The sequence below is a fragment of the Perissodus microlepis genome, chromosome 6 (genome assembly GCF_051167445.1).
Source record: "Perissodus microlepis isolate ML-2025 ecotype Zambia chromosome 6, ASM5116744v1, whole genome shotgun sequence".
Classification (NCBI taxonomy): domain Eukaryota; kingdom Metazoa; phylum Chordata; class Actinopteri; order Cichliformes; family Cichlidae; genus Perissodus; species Perissodus microlepis.
Window position 1 is genome coordinate 249,674 of NC_140466.1, and position 24,471 is coordinate 274,144.

The 24,471-nt window shown below is 47.4% G+C and overlaps 1 protein-coding gene across 1 annotated transcript; it reads right to left on the bottom strand.

Annotated features, from left to right (window-relative positions):
• Nucleotides 1-5: 5 nt before the first annotated feature.
• On the bottom strand, nucleotides 6-24,448 carry alg13 (ALG13 UDP-N-acetylglucosaminyltransferase subunit). The gene is made up of 25 exons (XM_084929784.1): nucleotides 24,315-24,448; nucleotides 23,555-23,638; nucleotides 23,430-23,480; nucleotides 23,308-23,354; nucleotides 14,995-15,067; nucleotides 14,843-14,924; nucleotides 14,586-14,751; nucleotides 14,366-14,429; nucleotides 13,655-13,772; nucleotides 13,464-13,528; nucleotides 11,552-11,652; nucleotides 11,386-11,471; nucleotides 11,012-11,273; nucleotides 10,690-10,797; nucleotides 10,284-10,431; nucleotides 9,603-9,774; nucleotides 9,406-9,441; nucleotides 9,275-9,330; nucleotides 9,033-9,101; nucleotides 2,606-2,732; nucleotides 2,265-2,384; nucleotides 2,142-2,182; nucleotides 1,526-1,643; nucleotides 1,146-1,253; nucleotides 6-684 (listed from the first exon to the last, which is right to left on the bottom strand). The coding sequence occupies exons 1-25, from the start codon at nucleotides 24,432-24,434 to the stop codon at nucleotides 311-313; spliced, it is 2,796 nt and encodes a 931-aa protein (XP_084785910.1). The 5' UTR covers nucleotides 24,435-24,448; the 3' UTR covers nucleotides 6-310.
• Nucleotides 24,449-24,471: the final 23 nt, after the last annotated feature.

Here is a 24,471-nt window from a genome sequence, read left to right on the forward strand (position 1 = left end):
TGAAACAAACTTTATTCACCCAAAACCCAAACAAAACATCAACACAAAGAGATCCCTCCACAAATAGGGACTGGTCACACCCACCACCTCATATTGGCTGTCACAACATGAATTTTAACCAACAGCAAAAAGAAGGAACTCAGTCATTTTCCACGCTCACTATCATTAACATCCAGCCAATATTTACCTTTAAATCCAAACTTTAATTTTTCTGCTTTATTTTGAAAGTCTTGATGCAGGAAAAGTGTTCATAATAATGTTACCACTAATTCAAAACAAAAGGGGTTTTAGCCTTGAGCTAATATGCACGTTACATAGTGGGTGGGATGTAGTGTGTGGCTGTGTGGTGAGGGGGCGGGGCAGCAATGTATCCAACAACGTGAGAAGGGTTGGGGGCAGGGCAGTAGAGTCGTGGGGCGTGGCCTCCAGTCGATATTGGCCCCCAGTGGACAGAGGACGGGAGGCACGGGTGGTAGGAAGAGTGGTGAGGGTGGTGGGCGGGATGTGGAAGAGGAGGTGCAGGGGCTGTAGTCAGGTAGGTGCTTGGGGGTGGAGCTTCATATGGCAGGTGGAGCAGTGGGAGAGGAGGAGGGAGGGGCGACTGATCTGGGTAGAGGAGAGCAGAGGAGGGGGCGGAGCCTGGAGGAGTAGGACTGATGGAGGAGGAGCTTTCCATGGAGACACCTGAGGAGACAAACCACATGCCTATATTTTCAAAGTAAATTCGTTCATAATGCAGAAAATTTGGGTTTTAATGCGGAGGCACACTAATCATGTGACCTGACCAATGACTAACAGCGCCTGCAATTGGCCCATTGTGCTTCCGCCTTCATTTACACTGCACCTGACTCCAGAATTACTGCACCGCACTTCCTGTCTGTTGCCACGCCTGTTTGCTATGTTCATCCGGTCAAATTTCACCTTAATAACAATACAGTAGTCATTCGGTACAGGAATGTGACAGCTGGATGGTGTAGGGTTTGCCCCACCCTTCCCTCATCGCGCCGCTCTCACCGTTATGCAGCTGTAAAGCTTCACCAACAGACCTGCTGACCTCCGGCACTTCTACACTGTTTTATTGACAAACACTTCCTGTTTTAGCAGCGTGTGCACTCCAAAGGTAAAGGTGTGTCACTAGTACTGACCGCCGTTGTGTCCCTCTGTCTGTCCATCTGCAGACCTGGAGGATTCTGGGTAGGAGCTGGCGGGCTGATGGGAGATCCGCCCGGTCTCAGAGAACGGCTGAGAGGCAGCTGGGGACGGAAGATGGGACAGATCAAGTCACAGTAAAGGGGGTGGAGCTTAAATTAAAACACCTGAGGGACCATCCATGCTGTAATGACATCACTGCACACATCTTCCTGTCAGTCATGTGTTCCCCACAGTTGCCTCCTACCTGATCGCACTGTTTTATTGTGAAAGGCTTCGCTACGGAAGTGAAGGCTCAGCTAAAAGATGAAACTTGCATCTTTTGTATACAGGTGGAGGAAGTGCAGCACCACCTGCTGGAACCGATCACTCTTACCGTGCAGAGGGGGCTCCTGGCCCAGGTAGGGCGTGTAGGGCTGGTAGGGGTAGGCAGTCTCAGGTGAGGAGGCGGGATACACCTGCTGCTGTTGCTGCCAGCAGCTCTGATGGTACCACTGAGGAGACAGATGGTCACATGACGGTCACATGACAAATTCACAGCATCATGTCATCACCTGAACCTGAAACACCTGCAGAATCATCTATAAACATTCAAAGAAGAACCTGAAGGAAACGTGTGTCTCTTTGAAACGGCAGCCACAGGTTAAAGGAGAGGAACACCAGTCACATGACCTCCACAGGACCCAGGTGATCAGAGTGTCCTTGGAAGATGTTTACCACACCTGCAAGTGACTCAGGTGCACTCAGACTTCTGCTGCTAAAACAGATCTGCCAGTGGAGGAGCTGAGCTAGTTTCAGTCATTATGTCCTGTTTATAGGTCGGAAACGTGCAATCAGCTGAGACTGAAGGATCACCTGGATGATAACGAAAGGTTTCTCCCACTGAAAACGTCCAGAACAGAATCAACATTCTGTGAGTTCATTCAGGCGTCTCACCTTCACCTGTCAGCGCCGCTTCAAAGACTGCTGTTTACTGTTCAGGTGTCTCTTACCTGGACGCCCAAGTTGAAGTAATACTGGAGGACTCTGCAGTCTACACACACACACACACACACACATAAATCAAACTGATCCATATGGATACAAACTGTAAACACAAGCTTTTGACCTCTGACCTCTTGGTAAATCACTTCCATGAGGGTCATATGAATAAGGGGGCGGAGCTACCACAGTGCAGAGCGGCTCACCCAACTCATTAACCAACCAGGAAGAAGCAGCTGGGATCGCCATGGCAACTGGAACCAGAAAACGTGTTAGTGTATGGCAACCTGAGAACCAATGAGACTGTCAGACTTCGTGTCAGCTAAAGCTCTCAGAGGTGACAGAAGTCCCTCCCCCTGATATTCAGACTTCCTGTTTTAGAGGTGCAGCCAATCAGAGCCAATTAAAGCGGGTTCGGGCCTTAAACAGGGCAGAGCTCTGAGAGAAGTAACTGAGGTGGGCAGTGTTTGCTTACCTGAGCGTGTCTGCGCGAGTGTGGCTGACGGCAGGTGAGCAGCTGCTGGTAGCCGTGATGAGGAAGAGCAGGGTGAGGAGGAAGAGGAAGATGGAGACGAGCAGATGACTGACAGCGGCTTCACTACCTGAAACACACACACACACACACACACACACACACACATACACACACACACACACACACAAAGCAGTGAGCGAACACCTGCAGCTCTGCAGGCAGCCACAGGGGGCAGCACATCAGGATTCTGTGATCAAAAGATCTCAATTTCTGTTTTCAGTCACAGCGATTCTGCTCGTACACACAGAACCCGCCAAGCGTTCACGTTTTCTTTTTTCCCCCTTTTTTTATACAAAATATTTTTATAGAGTATTTATGGATATAGTTTACAAAGAAAGAAAAGACGGACAACAAACTGTTTACAATGAATACAAAGCAGAACTTCTCATGTTAGAACATTGGTAAATAATAAGAGGAAAACAAACAAGCAACGAAAAGAAAAAACAACAAGATAACCAAAGCCAGAGGGATTATGATATTAACTAACCCTGTCCACAAGAACCACACAGAAGTTAGCTGCAACATTACTGAGCTTCACATTCCCGTTAACACAGACATCAGACCACTATGGAGAAGAAAATCCGTTAGTCAGCTGGAACATCCGTAAGTTGAAGTTTAGAGACGTTTTCCAGAAAGAGACCCCAAACTTTATCGAATGTGCCCTTTTGGTTCTGGATGGAGCAGTGGATCTTTTCCAGACTGAGACATGACATGAGATCAGCAAGCCACCGAACATGGGAGGGCGGGGCAGCGGCCTTCCACCTCATCAAAATGGCACGCCTAGCCAAGAGGGAGCCAAAGGACAGCAGCCTGCGCTTTGCTCTGGGAATATACTAATCATCCTCTCCCGCTGTACCAAAGAGAGCATGGAGGGGGTTGAGAGCTAGTTTCAGGCCGGTAGCTGTGTTCGAAGTGCAGAAAACCTCCTCCCAAAAATTTGCCAGGGCAGGGCGGGTCCAAAACATGTGGGTTAGATTGGCATCATCAGACCCGCACCTGTTACAGCGAGGGTCTAAACTGGGATAAAGCTTAGCTAGTTTGGATTTAGATAAGTGGGCCCTGTGGACTACTTTGAATTGTAACAGGGAATGACGGGTGCAGAGTGAGTCCCAGACGGAGTGAGTCCCAGACGGAGTGAGTCCCAGACGTCATCTGACATAGATACACCCAACTCCTTCTCCCATGTGGACTTGAGGCCCACAATGGGAGCTGGGGTTACACTGCACAGTTTATTATAGATGCGAGACATTACAGCTTTGCCTGATAGTTGCAAATTAAGGAGCTCGTCCAGTAAGTTAGCAGCTGGAGCTTCTGTAAAATTTGAGAGGTGGGATTGCAAAAAATGTCTGCTTTGTAAATATCTAAAAAAGTGAGTTTTGGGAAGATGCATTTTCCTGCCAGCTGATCGAATGATGATAGTTTATTGTGTATAAAGAGATCTTTAAAGCAAATAATACCTGCTCTAAACCAGACCTGGAACAAGTTGTCCAAAGCTGGGGGAGCAATAGGTGGTTTGAAAGGATGGGGCTTTGAAGTGAAAAATAATTAAGATTGAAATGTCTCCTGAACTGCACCCAAACCCTAAGGGAGGGCCGAATTATTGGATTAGATGTAAAGTTGTCAATGGATGAAGGAAGAGAAGAACCCAGAAAGGAGGCAAGAGAAATTCCCTGAGTTGAGCCTGATTCCATTGCCAGCCAGCTGGTGGGGCCCACACCCTCCCCAGACTGGAACCAGTAGGTCAGGGACCGAATGTTGGCAGCCCAATAGTAAAAGCGGAAGTTGGGGAGTGCCAGACCCCCCTTCAATCTTAGGTTTCTGTAAATGCACCTTAGCTACTCCAGGTCGTTTACCCTTCCAAATATAAGAGGAGATTCTAGGAGAGTCTAGAGTTGTAAAGAAAGACTTGGGGATGAAGACTGGTAAAGATTGAAATAAGTAGGTCTCAAAGGTACGGTTTAATTTGGTTTAAATCCTACCTTTCAGAGAGGCCGTTCTCTGTTGCTATGGGGCAACGCTCCTCGGCTTCTGCCCCTATTTACTGTGGTGTGCCTCAAGGGTCCGTGCTCGGTCCTGCTCTTTTCTCTTTGTACATGTTGGGATTAATTTTTAGAAAATACAACATCTCCTTTCACTGTTATGCCGATGATATCCAGATTTATTCACCTCTGAAATCCGATGTGTCTGCTTCTTTGCAACCTCTGTTCAACTGTTTGCATGAAGTTAAAATTTGGTTGTCACATAATTTTCTTACATTGAACGAGAATAAGACCGAAATCATAGTCTTTGGTAGTCACACTCTGCCCTTGGCCCTCTGGCAGCCATCTCTCGCTCACTGTAAGGAACCTCGGAGTGTTCCTGGATGGCTCTTTTAATCTTGAGAAACACGTCTCCACTGTGGCAAAAAACAGCTTTTGCCAGTTGCGTCACATATCTAAAGCAAAGCCGTTCCTTCCTCTAAAGGACCTTGAAAAGCTTATCCACGCATTTATCACATCCAGATTGGACTACTGTAACTCCCTCTACTCGGGCCTCCAACACTCTTCTCTTTGCCGGCTTCAGTTAATTCAAAATGCAGCTGCGCGTCTTTTAACAGGTACGAGAATCTATGAACGCATCACTCCAATTTTAGCCAAACTACATTGGCTCCCTGTTAAATATCGTATAGATTTTAAAATTCTTTTGTTCACTTTTAATATTCTGAATAATTTAGCGCCCAGCTATCTCTCTGAACTCCTCCACTTATACAATCCCAACAGAGCACTTAGATCGTCCAACCACAGGCTCCTAGCACAACCTAGGACTCGAATGAAGTCGAGAGGTGACCGGGCCTTTGCAACCGTGGCACCCAGACTCTGGAATAACCTCCCTGTTCATATTCGTACTGCCGAGTCGATCCAGTCTTTTAAATCACATCTTAAAACTTATCTTTTTACTTTGGCCTCTGATTCTAACTCGTTGGCTGTTTTAGCTTATTGTGTTGTTACCTATTGTTTGTTGTCCTGTTTTATTGTTTGTTTTAATTGTCTCGTGTTTTTACTGACTGTGAAGCACTATGGTCAACACTGTTGTTTTAATATGTGCTATATAAATACATTTTGATTTGATTTGAAGTATAAGAATTTAGGAAGGATATTCATTTTAATTGAATTAATTCGTCCGACCACAGTTGTGTTCAGGGGTGACCACTGTTGAAGGCTTTGTTTGACATTCTTCAATAGTGTAAAAAAAGTCAGCTTTGAGAAGTTGTTTGTACTTTCTTGTAATTGTAATACCAGGTAGGTGAACTGCTCCTTGACCACTTTAAAGGGGAAACCCGACAAATCTATTGGAAACGCTTCTTCATTTGATAGACAAAGTTCGCTCTTGGACAGATTTAATTTATAACCACAGACTTGACTGAAACGCGTGAGTAGAGACAATATGGACGTTAGGGAAGCATGTGCATTTGAGATAAAAAGCAATAAATCGTCAGCATAGAGAGAGACTGTGTTCAGTTTGACCTCTTTGTATACCCTGGACAAGTTTACTGCTTCGAAAAAGCATTGCTAAAGGTTCAGTAGCTAGATCAAATAACAACGGGCTAAGGGGACGGTCCTGACGTGTGCCACGTTTGAGTTGGACTGGTTTTGATTTCTGGCTATTAGTGCAAACAGACGCAACAGGGGACAAGTATAGGCACGTGATCCATGAGATGAAGTTGGGACCGAACCCAAATCTTTCCAGCACAGCAAATAAATAGTTCCACTCTACACGGTCAAATGCTTTTTCTGCATCGAGGGAAAGAACACATCCTGGAGTGTCCTTGGACGGCGTGTGCAGGATATTAACAATTATTAATATTACCCCTGATATTGACCCTTTCCAACCTGTGGGCCAGCGCTTTAGCTAGGATCTTAAAGTCAAGGTTCAGAAGTGAAATCGGCCGGTATGATGCACACTCAGCGTCGTACCAGGAGGTTGGCAGTTTGGCTTGTGTGAATGCTTCAGATAGAACCGAGTGGAGTAGAGGTACGAGCTGTGGGGCAAATGATTTGAAAAATTCTACCGAAAAGCCGTCCGGGCCAGGGGACTTCCCTGACTGTAGAGAGAAACGGTAGTCGGACTCATCTCGAAGGGAGACGAGGCAGAGTACAGAGAGGAAGTCCTGAAGCTGGCAGCATGGTGTTCAGAAAACAACCTGGCACTGAACACCAAGAAAACCAAAGAGCTCATTGTTGACTTCAGGAGACACAGCACCGACTTGGCCCCCCTCTACATCAACGGGGAGTGTGTGGAGAGGGTCCACACTTTCCGGTTCCTCGGTGTCCTCATCTCTGCTGACATCTCCTGGACAGGAAACATCTCAGTGGTCATCAAGAAGGCCCAACAGCGGCTGCACTTCCTGAGAGTCCTCAGGAAGTACAAGCTGAACTCCAACCTGCTGCTGACCTTCTACCGCTCGTCCATTGAGAGCCTGCTAACCTACTGCATCACGGTATGGTACGGCAGCTGCACCAAAGCAGATAGAGTGAGGCTTCAGAGTGTGGTCAAGACAGCACAAAAGATCATCGGCTGCCCTCTCCCCTCCCTGATGGACATTTATTCCTCCCGCTGCCTCACCAGAGCAGCAAACATTATCAAGGACAGCTCCCACCCTGGCTTCAACATGTTCAGCCTGCTTCCCTCAGGGAAGCGCTGCAGGTGCATCAACACAAAAACCCACAGACTAAAAAACAGTTTCTTCCCCAAAGCGATAACCACCCTGAACTCACACATGCACAGATAACACAGCCCCCCCACTTCCCACTTCCTCTATGGACCACCACTGTGCAATACCAATTCCATGTGCAACAACTCAACTGTATATACATAACACTATTTATTACATATTACTTACGGCTTGTATATTGTACTTTTTATATATATATATATATATATATATATATATATATATATATATATATTTTTCCCTATGTTAATACTGTCCATATGTATGCGCTGCAGAACTGTACCCCCCCCCCAGCATGTTTACACTGAGTAGGAGATGCTCTGTATCTCATTGTACAACTGTATAGTGACAATAAAGGCATTCTATTCTATTCTAAAATTGCAGTGCCAATGTCTTCTTTGGAAAATGGCGCATCCAAGATCTCTCTGTGGGTGTCTGCCAGCTCAGGAAAGTCCAAGCTTTTAAGAAAATTTGTGATCAGTGAGCGGTCGGTAAAGCTTCAGATAATATTCCCTGAACGCGTCATTGATAAGTGTATAATGGCGTTTATACACTGACGTGGCTTTACACCCCTTATTTGGTCAGCTAGGAGTTTGCCCGATTTCTCTCCATGCACAAAGAGTGTACTCCTACTCTTTAAGAGTTGCCTCTCCACAGCATGAGTTGAAAGAAGTTCAAATTTGGTTTGGAGTTCAATATGTTTCTCGTAAACCTCAGAGTCCTTATTGTGTGCATAGTGATGGTCCAAGTGTTTTATTTTATCGGCTAATTCTTGCCTTTCTTTGAAGTTTACCCTCTTTATATTAGCTGTATATGAAATGATCTGCCCTCGGGGATAGGCCTTCATTGAGTCCCAAACTAAAAGGCTAGAAATATTTGGGGAAAGACTGGCGTCTAAAAAGAGCTTAATTTGGTTATTTATAAATTCCAGAAAGGTATTATCAGATAGTAGTGTGGGGTTAAAACGCCAACTCCTGTCTGTTCTAGGTAAGTCAGGCATAGCCAGTCAGAATTAAAGGGGCGTGGTCTGATATAACTATGGCACGGTATTCACAGGCACATGCAATACTAGTCAAGTAGTCTATCCTAGAAAAAGTGTGATGGACGTTAGAGAAAAAGGAATACTCCCTTTCAGTCAGATGCAGATATCGCCAGATATCCCTGTTCCCGTATGTAGAAAGAAAGGAATGAATGCGCTTATGTTTTTGAACAGAAACAGGAAATGCGCACTCAGACTTTGTCCCGACTGCCGTTAGACCAAAACCAACAGAAGAAGAGAGCTCGGCGCGTCACTGAAACAGGAAGTGCTCAAAGTCCAAGCATCACCACCTTCAGAGGTTGCGACCTCTGGAGGATGACGTTGGACAGGCGCTTTAGTCCTGCTGTACAGGTTTTTGATTGGACGAACAATGTTTAGAGCTGTTCTCTGTCCAGCTTGTCGCCGCCCACCGAGACGAGGCGGAGCAGAGATGGCAGCTGCAGTCTGTGGCGCGGTCGCAACGATATTCTCCAAAAGTCGGAAGCAGGAAGTTGAACTTCCCCGGGTCTGAAACGAGACGCTCAGACTGCGAGGCAGCAGCGCCAACCACTGAGCTACCCTGGCACCGCCATCACACACGCGATGATGTCACCTTCAAGCTACGCTGCGGGACGTACCTGCTGGCTGTAGCTGAAGTTCACGTCTGATCTCGTGGGAGAGTCAGCCACGCCTCCTTCCTGCTCATCCTTTCAAAATAAAATAAAAACAGACTGATTACAGCTTCAAGGGGTCACTGATCACATGACCTCTTCACACGTGCGAATTTCAAACCACGGGCGGAGTTTTCATGTTTTCATGTGCAACATTATGCTGACCTGCATCACACTAACAGGAGACAGAGGCAGAGGCCAGCTCTTACCTGATTGGTGGAGGTCTCAGTGGCGCTGTAAACTCCGGATGTCTGGAAACTCTGATCTGAAATAGTGTGAGACAGAGTCACCAACATGGCTGCTGCAGGGAGGCGTGTCACAGCGGCATCACGTTACTCACCCTGTGAACTGTAGATGAAGTCCTCCGTGTACTCGGCTGCATGCGGGAGGCACACACACACACACACACACACACACACACACTTAAAGTCAGTTTCTGATGAGTTTTCACAGTAAAAACCTCTCATTAGACTTTTACTGTGAAATGTTACTAAGGGGAAGGAAGTGAAAATCTGAAGTGAGCAGTGGCGTCCTCACCCTGGTCCTCCACTGTGCTTATGTCCTCCTGCTCCTCCTCTGACGAGCACACGGGAGTGTTTCTGGGTGGGGGGGCAGGGGAGAGGGGCCCAGAGCCTCTCTGAACTCTATAGGAGGAGCCAGAGGGAGGGGCTGGGGCACCAATGGAGGGGGGAGGAGCCACAGTGGGGCCCTGCATAGGAAACGGTAAAACGTGACCTGAAAATGTTACACCTGACTCTTCTTCTTCGACAACAAGTCTGTGACCAATCATCAGTTGCCTCACTCAAGGGCCCTTTCTATTGGCTGCCAGCAACAACCAAGAAAAGACTGTATATAAAAGACAGACATGTTTGTAGGAGTTTAAAACTGCATTCTTGTTAATGGCCTAGAGGGGGCGATAGCTGTGGTCACGTGGAAGTGAAAAAAAACAGACCTCTGACCTCAGTCACTCATCTCAGCTCACACACAATAAAATGGAGTCTGCCGTCTCACAGGACAAATATCTGGGACACTCGTAAAGATGTGATGTCGCTGCTTACCTCACCTGTCTTCAGTAATGTAGAATCTGGTTTTTGAGTAACCATCATTTAAACGCGTTTACCATAAACCACGTGAAGCACACGGCCCCTCCCACCTGCCTCAGCGCTCCGTGCACACACGCGCCGCATCATCGGAGGATTTTTCCCAGCACATACTCACTGGCAGCGGAGGGAAGACACCGTCGCCGGCGCCATCGAGCTGGTAGTACGAGATGGCTGCGTCCAGATCGGCCGGCTCCTCCACCGCCTCGGGAAAACCAAACTGACACTCTTTGTTCAGAGCCGCCGCCAGCTGACGCCGACTGCGCCTGAAAAAAACCACGGAGGAGAAAATAAAAACCCACCAACTGACATCACATCCTCTTTCAGGCCAGAGTGACTTTGTCTGCGATTACGGCACCTCATGTCACATGACTCGATTCATTTTAAAATCAGGAGCTGCTTCAGAGATCAGCTGACCGGTCATTCCTGGTGGTTACATCAGTGTCGTGCGTGTTGGCGTGACGTGCGTGTTGGCGTGTCGTGCGTGTTGGCGTGTCGTGCGTGTTGGCGTGTCGTGCGTTTACCGGGACCTGAAGGTGAAGCTCTCGTAGTCCTGATAATACCTGCGACCAGGATGGTAATAGGTCAGCTGAGTACCAATCAGGTGACGGTTCAGGAAACGGGTGGAGCTTCTGACCAGAAACATTTGCGCGTGCACACACACACACACACACACACACACACACACACACCTCATTAACATGATATTTTTCACTGATGGTCGGAGCCACTGACATCGATCAGGTAACTAAGGGGGCGGGTCCCACCTTCAGAAAAGTGCATTTAAAACATTTGGTGTCTGTGATGGAGTCAAACTGCACAGGTGCATCTCAGGTAAAGTCTCACCTTGAGGCTCCGTAGCGTGGTGTTCGGGCTGGGGGGGGATGGTGATGGTGAGGGGGGGCATAGGGGTCATAGGTCATAGCTCCAGGTGATGGAGGAGGGGGTGGGCGGGGGTGGCCCGCCGGTTGGAAGCGAGGCGGCAGACTCGAGGGGGCGGGGCCTCCATAGGAAGGAGGAGGTGGGATTAGCAGCTCTGTTCCCTTCATCCCACGAGATTTCCTGAAGTAGCGATGGCGGTGATGCCGCTGACCACGAGAGTCCGGGTCTGAGGGAGAGACGGGAAGAGACAGGAAGAGACCGTACAGGAAGTCAGGTGAGTAACACAGGAAAAGGATAAAACAAAACAGGGAGTGGATGGAAGAAAAAAAAAAAAGCACCGAGGTCTCCTTTTCTGGAGGGCGCAGCCACATTCCAGGCGGGAACCGGATTCACGGGTTTGAGGTCCGTCAGAGGGACCAGGTGTCTGTGAGGAAACACACTTGGGTGATGTCACAGCGGCACTGATGGACTTGATCCTGCTGTGTGTGTGCGTGTGTGTGTTACTTCTCGCCCAGTTCCTCGATGAACACCGTGACGGCGGATGAGTGCGTTCCAACTTCCTGGATGAAGGCGTTGTAGTACTTGCCCTTCGGCTCCAGACGCACCTGAAACACAAGTTTCATTCCTGATGTCACAAACATGGTGGCTAGGGGGTGGAGCCAAAAATAAAATGCCACCTATCTTATAGTACCACATGTTTTTGGAGCTTCATTCATAGGAGTTACAGCCAGTAACCACAGACAGTAACTGTTTTTCAGTGCTTTCAGTGTCTGAACAGCTGATTAAAGTTTGACCTCTGACCCCTCGCTGTAGTGACCTCACCAAAAACTCACAACACGCATATCGAGACGCCTCAGAGGTCACGCTACCCAGAGTCCCCTTGATGTTTACGTGCTTGATAATTACATTCTCCAAAACTACTTCCTCCAAATGTTTCAGCATAAAAGCCTCTTTAAGAAGTGAAGTTCTGTGTAGTGAAATGCTGGGAGCTTTTAATTTGAAAGGAATACAGGAAGTGTCAAGAGTTTGTAAAGGAGAGTGAGCCTAGATGCACTGGTGGATTATTTTATTGCAGGTGAGGTCAAAGGTCAGAGAGCGGTTCCTTTTTTTCTCGTCATGTAAAATGTTGACTGAGAGCTTTGACGAGGACGTCTGTCTCTGCACATCAATATAAATCAGAATAAAAAAATAATTCACCATGTCGTAAACAGCGCCAGCCTCCTCAAACATCACTGGGGTTAAAAGAGACAGACACGATCAAAGAGTTTTTATGTGACCTCTGACCTCAACACTCAGAGGGCACTCTCCCTTTGGTCGTGTCCAAATTCATGGGCTGCATCCTCCTGAGGACCCGGCCTTCGCGGTCTACGTGGGCCGGGTCCTCAGAAGGTCGGGTAGGCCGGAAGTAAACGGCTGGGGAAATTGGACGGTCTAGCCTTCTGATTAGCGTCACCGCTGTCTCGGTGGAGTTTAATAAACGCAGCCGTCTGCTCCTTGCCATCTAAAATATAACAGGACACTGGAGTAAATTCTCGACTGTCTCATACTTCTGTTTAATCAGTTTTCTGTTTGACGTTTAGTCAGCTGTGTAAAAACCAAGGAGGAACCCACCCGGGGGATTAATAAAGTTTTATTTTATCTACTCTAATAACTTTAATCTCAGCTAAACCGATTTACTCACGAACAAACAAAACACTGAAAAAAGCCCAACAATAACATTTTTAGGTTGTCCAAGTGACTTATATATTACGTTTAACCCGAGCAGCGAAAGTCCGCGGTGATCTGAAAATGACGTACCGGGAGTTGTGCCGTTCTCGGCGGCTCCAGTGACCCTCGAGCTCCCGGCTAGCTATCGAGCTGGTGGGTAGCAGCCGTCTCCGAAAACGTCGAAGCACTTTTGCAAATATGCGATATCTTGATGAACCGAGCAGATATTTGATGTTTACACACCCACATTCTTGCCTGAAAATATGTTAAAAGTTTATTTTGTGACCCAGAAAGATTAGTATCAGTAATTTTAAAACTTAGTAGCGGCCGCCATTGTTGGAAACTGGAGTTTGGCTGGGCCGCGCTATGAATTCTGGGATATGGTGGGCCACGAAGGACACACCCGACCCATCCTTCAAATTCGGGGAAAAGGAGGACGCATTTGTCGGCTGCATTCGGAGGAGTCTACGAATTTGGACAGCCTTCGGCGCATCGCTGTGACGTAATCGGTCTACAAATGCGGCCTCAGGAGCATGCAGCCCATGAATTTGGACACGACCTTTGTATTCTGTAGCATCTAGATAACCTGCCGGCTGTGAGGTCAGAGCCTGAGGCGGTTTGGTGTGAATGAACTCTGACCTCTGTGTCTGAACCTTGTTTACATCCGCGTTATAAAGTTTTCAGTAATACAGGGATACAGTCTTCTTACCTGACACTTGTCTCCCAGGAAGTACTGCCTCCCTGCAAACACCATGTAGTCCGTCTTCTGCATCTCTGTCACAGTGATCAGATTAGACCGTCACAGGAAGTAATCAGATTACACAGCTGTCAGTGTCCAGCTTCAGTTCACCAGCATTACTTTATCCTGACGCTGGTCTGGATTAGTTAAACCTGCGTTACCTTTGCAGGTGTCCTGCCACACATCGAACTCCAGGTTTCTGTAAACGTCCCCGTCCAGAGACTTCATCACTTTGTAGGGCAGAGACAGTCTGGAGGGGGGCGGAGCTTCTGGAGGAGGCTGAACAACAAAAACATTACATCAGCTGCAGTTCCTCTGATGTCCAGCAGAGGCAGCAGTGAGTCAGTCCCATAAACTTCCATGTTTGCTGTCTGCTAGCTTCACCTGACCAATAATATGGCTGCTGTGAGGTTACCCTACCAACAGATCATCCAAGAAGGCGGAGCTCCAGTTTAATGAGTGAAATTCAACAGTTATGATTGGATGCCACCGACTTGCACATCACCGATTCTTCTGGCATCATTTGGCTCTTGCATTTTTACCTTTCTTACTTCACCAATGACGAGTTCACGTGTTCCAGCTCCTGCTGATGGCGTCCTACGACTCTGAACAAACTCAGGCTGAAACTAGACATTAAAAGCTGCAGAACAGAGGTCGTCACTGCAGAGCCTCAGGTGTGAAACAGGAAGTAGAACGCGTTTCTAAAGACCCTGGTGGCTCCTCTGAACGTTCTGGAGGATTCGGCACTGTGGTTGTTTTTAAAGTTTCATTGTTTCTTTAAGTTTTTGGTACTTTTGTTGCTGTTAGTGTTGTTTAGTGTTGTTATCCACGAATGCTCGGGCGATCGAATCGGGATCTATCAGCATTCCTACCTTTGAGACGTCCGTCACAGCTCGTGGTTTCTCCTCGATGGGTCCGCCTGGCTCCGCCTCCTCACTGCAGAGCACAAACAAATGGGCCCTCAGTTCTGATGTTTCCATGACGATGGCTGCTTCATCAGTTTCTGATTTTGTCTGTCACCGTTGCCCTGGTTACCATGATTCCAGGTCAGAGCTACTCTGCCACAACGTCCTCAGGTGTGTATGTGTTTACCTGTGCCCGCGGTCCTCAGGTGTGTCATATCCAAGGTCGACATCACTGCACATGGATGGACTGTTTCTATAGCGACGACCTCCGACCCTGAAGGCCTCCATGGCCTGGCAGAGCTCCGCCTCCTCAAAGCCAAATACCTGAGTGTAAAGCAGCTCATACAGAAGAGCTACACACACACACACACACACACACACACACACTGAGTGCAGAGGAACTATAGACTTTCTGTGTTCGGCCAATCAGATAGCAGCACTCACACTGACAGAGGGCGGCAGAGGCGGGGTAACTCCTTGGGTAAACAATGTCATAGTGACCATTGATGGAGCAGCACAGCGTCACCTCGGCAACAAAAGACTGACAGTCAGCACCAGCCAATTACCTCACAGACCTCAGGGTCACGTGACCTTACCTTGTCCACAAAGTCGTCCTCCGAGATGATGGTGGCTGGTTTCCCCGGGTAACGGTAGATCAGGAAGCAGCGCCTGCACACATGGAGTCATGTGACTCAGAGTTGTACTGAACCAGAGTGATAAGGGACGCCTCATTTATGATGTCATCACGCCACAGACTCAAACTGATACTGACATATTCAGGGGTGCACATAAGTGGTCCGCAGGTGCACATTTGCTGTCAAAATCAAAGACGCGCACCAGATAAGTTGCAACGCGCGTTTGCGTCCATATAAAAGGCACTGTTTTTGTCCGCTTGAGTCGGATTTTCACGGAGTATTCTGCACCACATCAATCAATCAATCTTTATTTATAAAGCACTTTTCATACAAAAATGTAGTACAAAGTGCTTTACATGGTTAAAAGCAGCCCACCCCGCCCTCCAACTCACTCCCCACACTCTCATTAACATGAACGATCATGGATACAAACATAACCCCCCCCCCACACACACACACACACACACTTAAAGAGTAAACTTGGGCTGGGCACACATGAGCCAGGTGAGGAAACACTAACACAGGGAGCCGTCTGCACCGGGAGCCGGTCACAGACCGCAGCCTCCAGGCTGGGCACACAGCAGGAGGGAGGCAAAGAAGCCCCCCAGCCAGGCTGAGAGGACCCCCAGAGCCCCAGCAGCCAGGTCGATCACAGCCCCGGTGCAGAGAGCCCCCTCCGAGGAAACACTGGAGATATGACCTAATAAGAGTATATACAGGATAAAAAAATAAAATAAATAAGAATGGGATACAGTATAAATATAAATAGAGTAAGAAGATAAAAAATGAATAAGAATAAAATCAATAAATATTAGGTAAAACCTAAATTAATAATGTAAATAGAATAACAGGATAGAATGAATAAGCATAAAATAAATAAACGTTAGGTGAAAGCTAAATTAAAAAGGTGGGTCTTGAGCCTGTTCTTAAAAACATGAACGTTCTCTGCGGCCCTGAGCTCCTCCGCCAGGCTGTTCCACAGACGAGGACCATACCACTGAAAAGCTGCCTCTCCGTGAGTATGTGTCCTGACTTCAGGGACAATCAAAAGGCCAGTACCAGAGGACCTCAGGGTCCGCGAGGGTTCATATGGTAGAAGCAGATGTGAGAGATAAGAAGGCCCGAGACCATTAAGATATTTAAAAACCAATAAAAGAACTTTAAAATCGATCCTGAAACACACGGGGAGCCAATGCAGCGATTCTAAAACCGGTGTAACGTGGGCCCGCCCTCTGGTCTTCGTCAGCACACGAGCTGCAGAGTTTTGTAAAAGTTGTAAAGGTGAAATATTCTTTTTGGGGAGACCAGAGAGCAGGGCAGTAATCAATGCGACTGGTAATAAAAGCATGCATCAACATCTCCGTGTTGGCCCGAGAGAGAATAGGGTGGACTCTGGCTATATTCTTTAGATGATAAAATCCAGTTTTAAAAGAACAGCGTGGTCTACTGTATCAAAGGCTTAGATCCAGTAGCACCAGGACAGAGCTTTTGGGAGTCCCAGTTACATCTAAGATCATTTAAACCCTTTAGGAGAGCAGTCTCTGTGCTGTGGTTCACCCTAAACCCAGACTGGAATATCTCCAGGATCTGTCTATCATTCAGAAAGTCATTAATCTGAGTAAAAACAAGTTTTTCTAAAGTTTTACTTAAAAATGGTGAGTTGGATACAGGTCTGTATTAAAATCATTACAATCCAATTGCTCTTCTTCAGAAGGGGCCTCACCACCGCCGTTTTAAAGGCAGCAGGGAAGACGCCCACCTGAAGAGAGCAATTCATCATGTGTAAAACCTCAGCTTCAAAAAATCCATAAAGTGTTTTAAAAAGTGAAGAGGGGATTGGATCTAAAAGACATGTGGTGGGTCTCACTGTGGAGAAAACTTTCTGAAGGTTCTCAGCATTAACCAGGACAAAGCTGACTTTCCCCCTGAAGTGGTCTGCAAACTGCTCACAGAGCGAGGCTGTGGGGTTCTTTGGGAGCTGTTAAAATCAGGATTAAATAAATGATCTATGGTGGAAAAGAGCACCTTGGGATTATTTTTCTTATTACTGATTATTTTGGTGAAGTATGAATTTCTTGAATTCCTTAATGTATTATTGTACATTTTAAGTTGCTCACAAAGTATTTGATGGTTGATTGCATTTTTATTTTTCCTCCATCTCCTTTCTGTGCGTTCATCATTGGTTTGAAGCCAGCTCACCTCCTGCAACCACCCTTCCGAGAATAGTCAAAGGAGCTTGCAAAGAAAAGCGTCTGGACTTCTTTAAGTTACTTGAAGACGTTTCACCTCTCATCCGAGAAGCTTCTTCAGTTCTAAGGTCAAATGGTGGAGAGTCCCAGATATAAACCTAGTGGGAGTATCCCCCCACAGAGGGACAAAAGGACCCCCTGATGATCCTCTAATCGCCTGAGCCAAGGTGTGAAAGCGGGTGTGGGTCCCAATCAGCCAGAGTTTCGGGTGTGTTCATTGTGAAACCTGGCCCCACCTTATCATGCGAATTCCTGAGGTCAGATGGCCCAGGATGTGAGTGGGCGTTAAGGCGTCTGGGAAGGGATCTCAAAACTGGATTATAGATGGCAGAGAGTTGGTGTCGTAAACCCCCGCCTCTGTTCAAAGATGGTCGCTCACAGTGGACATAGATGGCTTCTTTCACTCCTCTTTCAAACCATCTGTCCTCTCTGTCCAAAATGTGAACATTGGCATCCTCGAAAGAGTGTCCTTTATCCTTAAGATGCAGATGGACTGCTGACTTCCGAGAATACGCGCTTCTTTTGCGGTTTGGACTCCTGACATTTCTTTGGAGGTGGAGGAACACCAAAGTAATCGCTTAAAGCGGCTTGCTTCTTCGACACCTAGTTCTAAACAAATGTCTGTCCTCCTCCAGAAAATCTTATGTACGCAAACGCGCGTTGCAACTTCTTATCTGGTGCGCGTTTTTTATTTTGACAACAAATGCGCACCTGCGGACCACTTATGTGCACCCCTGGATATATTCCTATTACTGCCAGCAGTAAACGTGTTTGCCCTCCACAGCGCCCCCTACAGTGGCCCCTTAGTGTCAATATAACATGTTCACTTTTCACCTGCTCTCACCTCACTGAGAAGCAGAGATGGTCAAGTGTGTTTCAAATGCTTTAATTTAAACATCACGAAGCGCAAAACAGTTTAAACCAATCTAAACCTCTTTACAGTGTGAAGCTCCACCCCTCAGAGTGAATCACCTAAGGGGTGTGGCTACGGACAAAGTTCAACATGTGTTAGCCGTTTCTCTGCTTTAGCTCCATCAACAAATCTTAACACCCGAGTCAGAGATAACGGGATCCCCACGCTGATTATGAACTCTGCTTCCAGCTCTGAGTGCGCTCAGTAAAAACAGGCGTTTCATAGGTCATGTGACTCTTCTACTATACAGAATGATCCCTGTGAGTGTCGTCTGCTCCGATCAACGACGTAGGAGATGATGATGATGATAACATAACTAACTACAGGCCAATCTCCAACCAGGCTGTAGGTATTACAGGTACTGTGCTGCAGTGGTTTGTATCATATCTATCTAATAGACTCCAATTTGTGCATGTAAATGGAGAGTCCTCTTCACACACTGAGGTTAATTATGGAGTTCCACAGGGTTCAGTGCTAGGACCAATTCTGTGTACATTATACATGCTTCCCTTAGGCAGCATCATTAGAAGACATAGCATACATTTACACTGCTATGCTGATGACACCCAGCTCTATCTGTCCATGAAGCCAGATAACACACACCAATGAGTTAAACTGCAGGAATGTCTTAAAGACATAAAGACCTGGATGGCCGCTAACTTTCTGCTTCTTAATTCAGATCAAACTGAGGTTATTGTACTCGGCCCTGAAAATCTTAGAAATATGGTATCTAAGCAGATTCTTACTCTGGATGGCATTACCTTGGCCTCCAGTAACACTGTGAGGAACCTTGGAGTCATTTTTGACCAGGACATGTCCTTCAACGCACATATTAAACAAATATGTAAGACTGCTTTCTTCCATTTCTGCAACATCTCTAAAGTTAGAAATATCCTGTCTCAGAGTGACGCTGAAAAACTAGTTCATGCATTTATTACTTCCAGGCTGGACGACTGTAATTCATTATTATCAGGAAGTCCTAAAAACTCCCTGAAAAGCCTTCAGCTAATCCAAAATGCTGCAGCAAGAGTCCTGACAGGGACTAGAAAGAGAGAGCAGATTTCTCCTGTTTTGGCTTCCTGTTAAATCCAGAATTCAAAATCCTGCTCCTCACATACAAGGTCTTAAATAATCAGGCCCCATCTTATCTTAATGACCTTGTAGTACCATATCACCCTATTAGAGCACTTCGCTCTCACACTGCAGGCCTACTTGTTGTTCCTAGAGTATTTACAGGTTTCTGATCACAACTAGGGCTGGGTATCGTCACTGATTTCTAGAATCGATTTGATTCCGATTCACAAGGTCCCGAATCTATTCGATCCACGATTCGATTCAATTCAATTCGATTTGAATCTGGGAAATTTTGCCTCAGACAGTCAGAAATATTATAATTCAGATCTGTACATTTACATATTTTTGTATCTATAAAAAGGAAGCTAACACTTTCCAGACTCAAAGGTGTGAGCGTCACAGCAGATGCCTTTGTGTCAAAGTAGCTGAAGATAAAACACAGAAAAACATGAAGGTGGTTTTCCTGTTCTGGGATTTTATAAAAATATTCTGCAGTACATCAAAAACGAAAGAAAACCATTAATCAACATGAACATTACCTCTGAAGTTACAGCGGTTTTATTACAGACACAGCGTTTTGCATTTTGCATAATTTTAGAAAGTTTAAATTTGTTCAGTAGCCTGTTGAACGGCAGAAATTAGGTTTTCTTTTCGGAAGTAAGTAAAAGGGAAAAAAACAGCGGCCCACAGCGCTGTAAACAACGGTAGACTTGTGCTTTTTAGACGGGAAACTGTTCTTGAAATATATTGAGAGAGCGAGGGGGGGGAGGGAGGGAGAGCGAGCGAGCGAGGGGGGGGAGGGAGAGAGAACGAGAGCGAGAGAGAGAGAGGGGGGGAGGGAGGGAGAGAGAGAGCGAGAGAGAGAGCGAGAGAGAGAGCGAGAGCGAGAGAGAGGGAGGGAGGGAGAGCGAGAGAGGGGGAGGGAGGGAGAGCAAGAGCGAGAGAGCAAGAGAGCAAGAGGGAGAGAGAGAGAGGGAGAGAGAGAGAGAGAGCTGTGCATGAAGTGTGATTTTATCCTGGTGGAAGCAACAGTAACCGTCAGAGGGAATCCATGACGATGTTTATGTGAAGCGCAGTTAGGATCTTCTTTTGCTGCGGGTTGAGTCAGTATTGTTTGGAGAGAGATAAAACTAACAGCTCTAGAATCAGCGCAAAAAGCACGTAAACACAAAGCGCGGACCCGCCGAAACATCAGAATCAGAATCCGACAGCTCGCCGATTTTAATCGATGAATCGATTATCAAAACCCACCCCTAATCACAACCTGGTGCTCCTTGTCCCTGTGTATGAGCCCTTAGTGCGCAGGGAGCCACCCGCACAGTCCAGAGATGGTCAGACGAGAGCGAGGAGGCTCTTAAGGACTGTTTTAAATCTACTGTGTGGGAGGTGACCTGTGACGACCACGGAGAGGACATCGACAGCCTTGTGACATGCATTACGGACTATATTAACTTCTGTGTAGATGACACCGCACCCAACAGGACTGTACGGTGTTTCTCCAACAACAAACTGTGGATTACCGCAGAAATGAAAGCCGTCCTTAAGCAGAAGAGGAGGGCCTTCAAATCCAGAGACAAAGAGGAGTTGAAAAGGGTGTAGAGAGAGCTGAGGGGACTGATAAGAAATGGGAAGGACAGCTACAGGCAGAAGATGGAGAACCAGCTTCAACAAAACAACGTTGGTGAAGTCTGGAGAGGCCTCAGAACCATCTCGGGCCACAAACAGCAGAACTCTCTGCCTGGGAGGGATGTGAGGTGGGCAAATGAACTGAATCATTTCTTCAACTGAGGAGGATTAAAGCCAAGAAGGCAGCAGGTCCAGATGGCATCAGCTCAAGGGTCGTCAGGTCCTGCGCGGACCAACTGTGTGGGGTGATGGAGCACCTCTTCAACCTGAGCCTGAGGCTGGGGAGAGTCCCACAGCTCTGGAAAACCTCCTGTGTTGTACCAGTGCCAAAGACTTCACGCCCCAAGGACCTCAACAGCTACAGGCCGATGGCTCTGACATCCCACCTGATGAAGACCCTGGAGCGGCTGGTCCTGGCTCAGCTTCGGCCCCTGGTGAGCTCATCACTGGACCCACTTCAGTTTGCCTACCAGCCTGGCATTGGAGCGGATGATGCCGTCATTCACCTCCTACATCGTTCCCTCGCTCACCTGGAGACCGCTGGGAGCACTGTGAGAATCATGTTCTTTGATTTCTCCAGTGCCTTCAACACCATTCTGCCCACGGTCCTGAAGGACAAGCTGGAGAACTCTGGAGTGGACCATCACCTCACTACCTGGATTTTGGACTACCTCACCGACCGACCACAGTATGTGAGAACTCAGGGCTGTGTGTCGGACAGGGTCGTCTGCAGTACGGGGGCCCACAGGGAACAGTTCTGGCTCCGTTCCTCTTCACCATCTACACTGCAGACGTCTCCCACAACTCCATCCAGTGCTTCCTGCAGAAGTTCTCTGACGACTGCAGGCAGCCCATCACTGATGGGGACGACAAGGAGTACAGAGAACTGACCCAAGACTTTGTGGACTGGTGCCAGCTGAACTACCTCCAGATCAACACCAGTAAAACCAAGGAGCTGGTGGTAGACTTCCACAGGCACAAACATTCTCCACTGCAACCACTGAACATCCAAGGTATGGACATTGAGACTGTGGACAGCTACAGGTACCTTGGTGTTCATCTAAACAACAAACTGGACTGGACTCATAACTCAGACGCCCTCTACAGGAAAGGGCAGAGCAGGCTGTACCTGCTGCAGAGACTCAGGTCGTTTGGAGTGGAGGGCCCACTCCTGAAGACCTTCTATGACTCTGTGGTGGCCTCAGCCATCTTTTACGGTGTGGTCTGCTGGGGCGGCAACATCTCTGCCGGGGACAGGAAGAGACTGAACAGGCTGATCCAGGGCCAGCTCTGTTCTAGGATGCCCTCTGGACCCAGTGGAGGTGGTGAGTGACAGGAGAATGGTGGCTAAGCTGTCATCACTGTTGGACAACATCTCCCACCCCATGCAGCAGACTGTGACAGCACTGAGCAGCTCCTTCAGTGGCTGCAGCACCCACGGTGTGGGACGGAGACATTTCACAGGTCTTTCCTCCACACTGCTGTCAAGACTCCACAACAAAGACTCCAACTGATCAAACACATCCACACATGTGCAATAACACTAAGTGCAAAACTCTCTGACAAAGTTGTATTTTTACTCAGTTGTATATAGCATTTGTATTCTATTTTTATCCTATTGTATATTTTATTCTATTTTATTCTATTCTGTACAGTTGTGTACAGTATCTTATTCTATTCCAGTGTTCTCTATTTTTTGCTATATAACTTTGCACTGTCCACTTTCTGCTGTAACAAAACATATTAGTCCCACACGTGGGAAATTAAGGTCATCTTATCTTAAAAGTAGAATGGGAGGCAGAGCCTTCAGTTTTCAGGCCCCTCTTCTGTGGAACCAGCTTCCAGTTTGGATTCAGGAGACAGACACTATCTCTACTTTCAAGATTAGGCTTCAAACTTTCCTTTTTGCTAAAGCATATAGTTAGGGCTGGACCAGGTGACCCTGAATCCTCCCTTAGTTATGCTGCAGTAGGTGTAGGCTGCCGGGGATTCCCATGATGCACTGGGTGTTTCTTCTTCACTCACTATGTGTTAACAGACCTCTCTGCACTGAATCATATCTGTTATTAATCTGTCTCTCTTCCACAGCATGTCTTTATCCTGTCTTCCTTCTCTCACCCCAACCAATCACAGCAGATGGCCCCGCCCCTCCCTGAGCCTGGTTCTGCCGGAGGTTTCTTCCTGTTAAAAGGGAGTTTTTCCTTCCCACTGTTGCCAAAGTGCTTGCTTGTTGTGATTTGGCGTTATATAAATAAAATTGTATTGTGATTTAGGATGGTATAAAACAAAAAAAGAAAAAAAAAAAAGAAAATTCTGGTTTGGTAGCCACACCCCTCAGGTCAGCTGGTTTCGAAACACGCTGTGACTGCTTTGAGGTCATCGAAGAAAACACAGCATACCTGCATCACTCACCTGTACAGCTGAGACAGAGCCTTGATCTCCACCTGACCCACCGTCTCCTGAAAATACACACAGGTTAACACACTGCCTGCAGGTGAACAGCTGACTGAAGGTCAAAGGTCAGAGATATTCACCTTTGGATCCTCCAGACGTTCCAGGTATTTCTCAAACGAGCCTTCAACAAACTGCAGAGGACAGAAAACACAGCACACTAAAGTAACTGAGTATTTCTCTCATACTCAGAATACTCTGAACTCACCGGCTCAAAGTTGCATCTATTGGCTCTCATGAAGTTAGCGCAGTCCTGACGGATCTTCTGATGGTAGTTCTGAGAGAAATACAACTACACACACACACACACACACACACACACACACACACACACACACACACACACACGAGAACAGTTTTTCTGAGGTTAGCCTCGCGGGTCGCCATCATGCTGACGCACACACCCAGAAACCGCTCAGAGATGACAAACAGCCGTCACTAACAGTCAGGGGGACGAGTTAGAGACAACCTCAGACTGCTGAGCAGCAAAGCTCAGGTGAGCTCAGGTGTGCCGCTCCTGGGGAACCTGCCAAACGCCTCAGCGGGAAGGAAACAGGAAGTTGCACCTCTAACAAAACACAAGAGTGACAATCTCTTCCTGCAGGAGAAAAGTAATCCACTACACTCCCAATGAGGTAAGAGTCACAGGTAATGGATTACTCAGAGTAACAAGCGAAGCTGATGGGAGGAGCTTCACACAGACACCTGAGGACAGGTGAAACCTCTGAGGAGTCCACAGGTCACGGACACGTGTTAGTGTTGCTGTCCCTCCTCATGAACTCGCTGCCTCCTGGTTCTGATTCGGTCCACACTCTCCGCAGACCTGCTTTGTGCGGCGGAATGACACTGTGTGCACTGACGTCTGTGACCTTTGACCTCGCCCAGTTTGACCCAGAGTTTAAACAAAGTTCCCTCACACCGTAACTGTAACTGTACTCGGTACGCCTCCCTCCCGCCACCCAGCTCACCTGCTCGGACACGGCCCGAAACAGGCTGGACGCATCGCGTGCCACCATCTTCCGGTACAGGCCGAGGCTGCACAGGTACTCGTCCATGTTCACGAAGTACTTCTTCAAGCCTTTCTGCATCGCGCCGCCGCTCCGTCACCTGCACACGGACTGAACC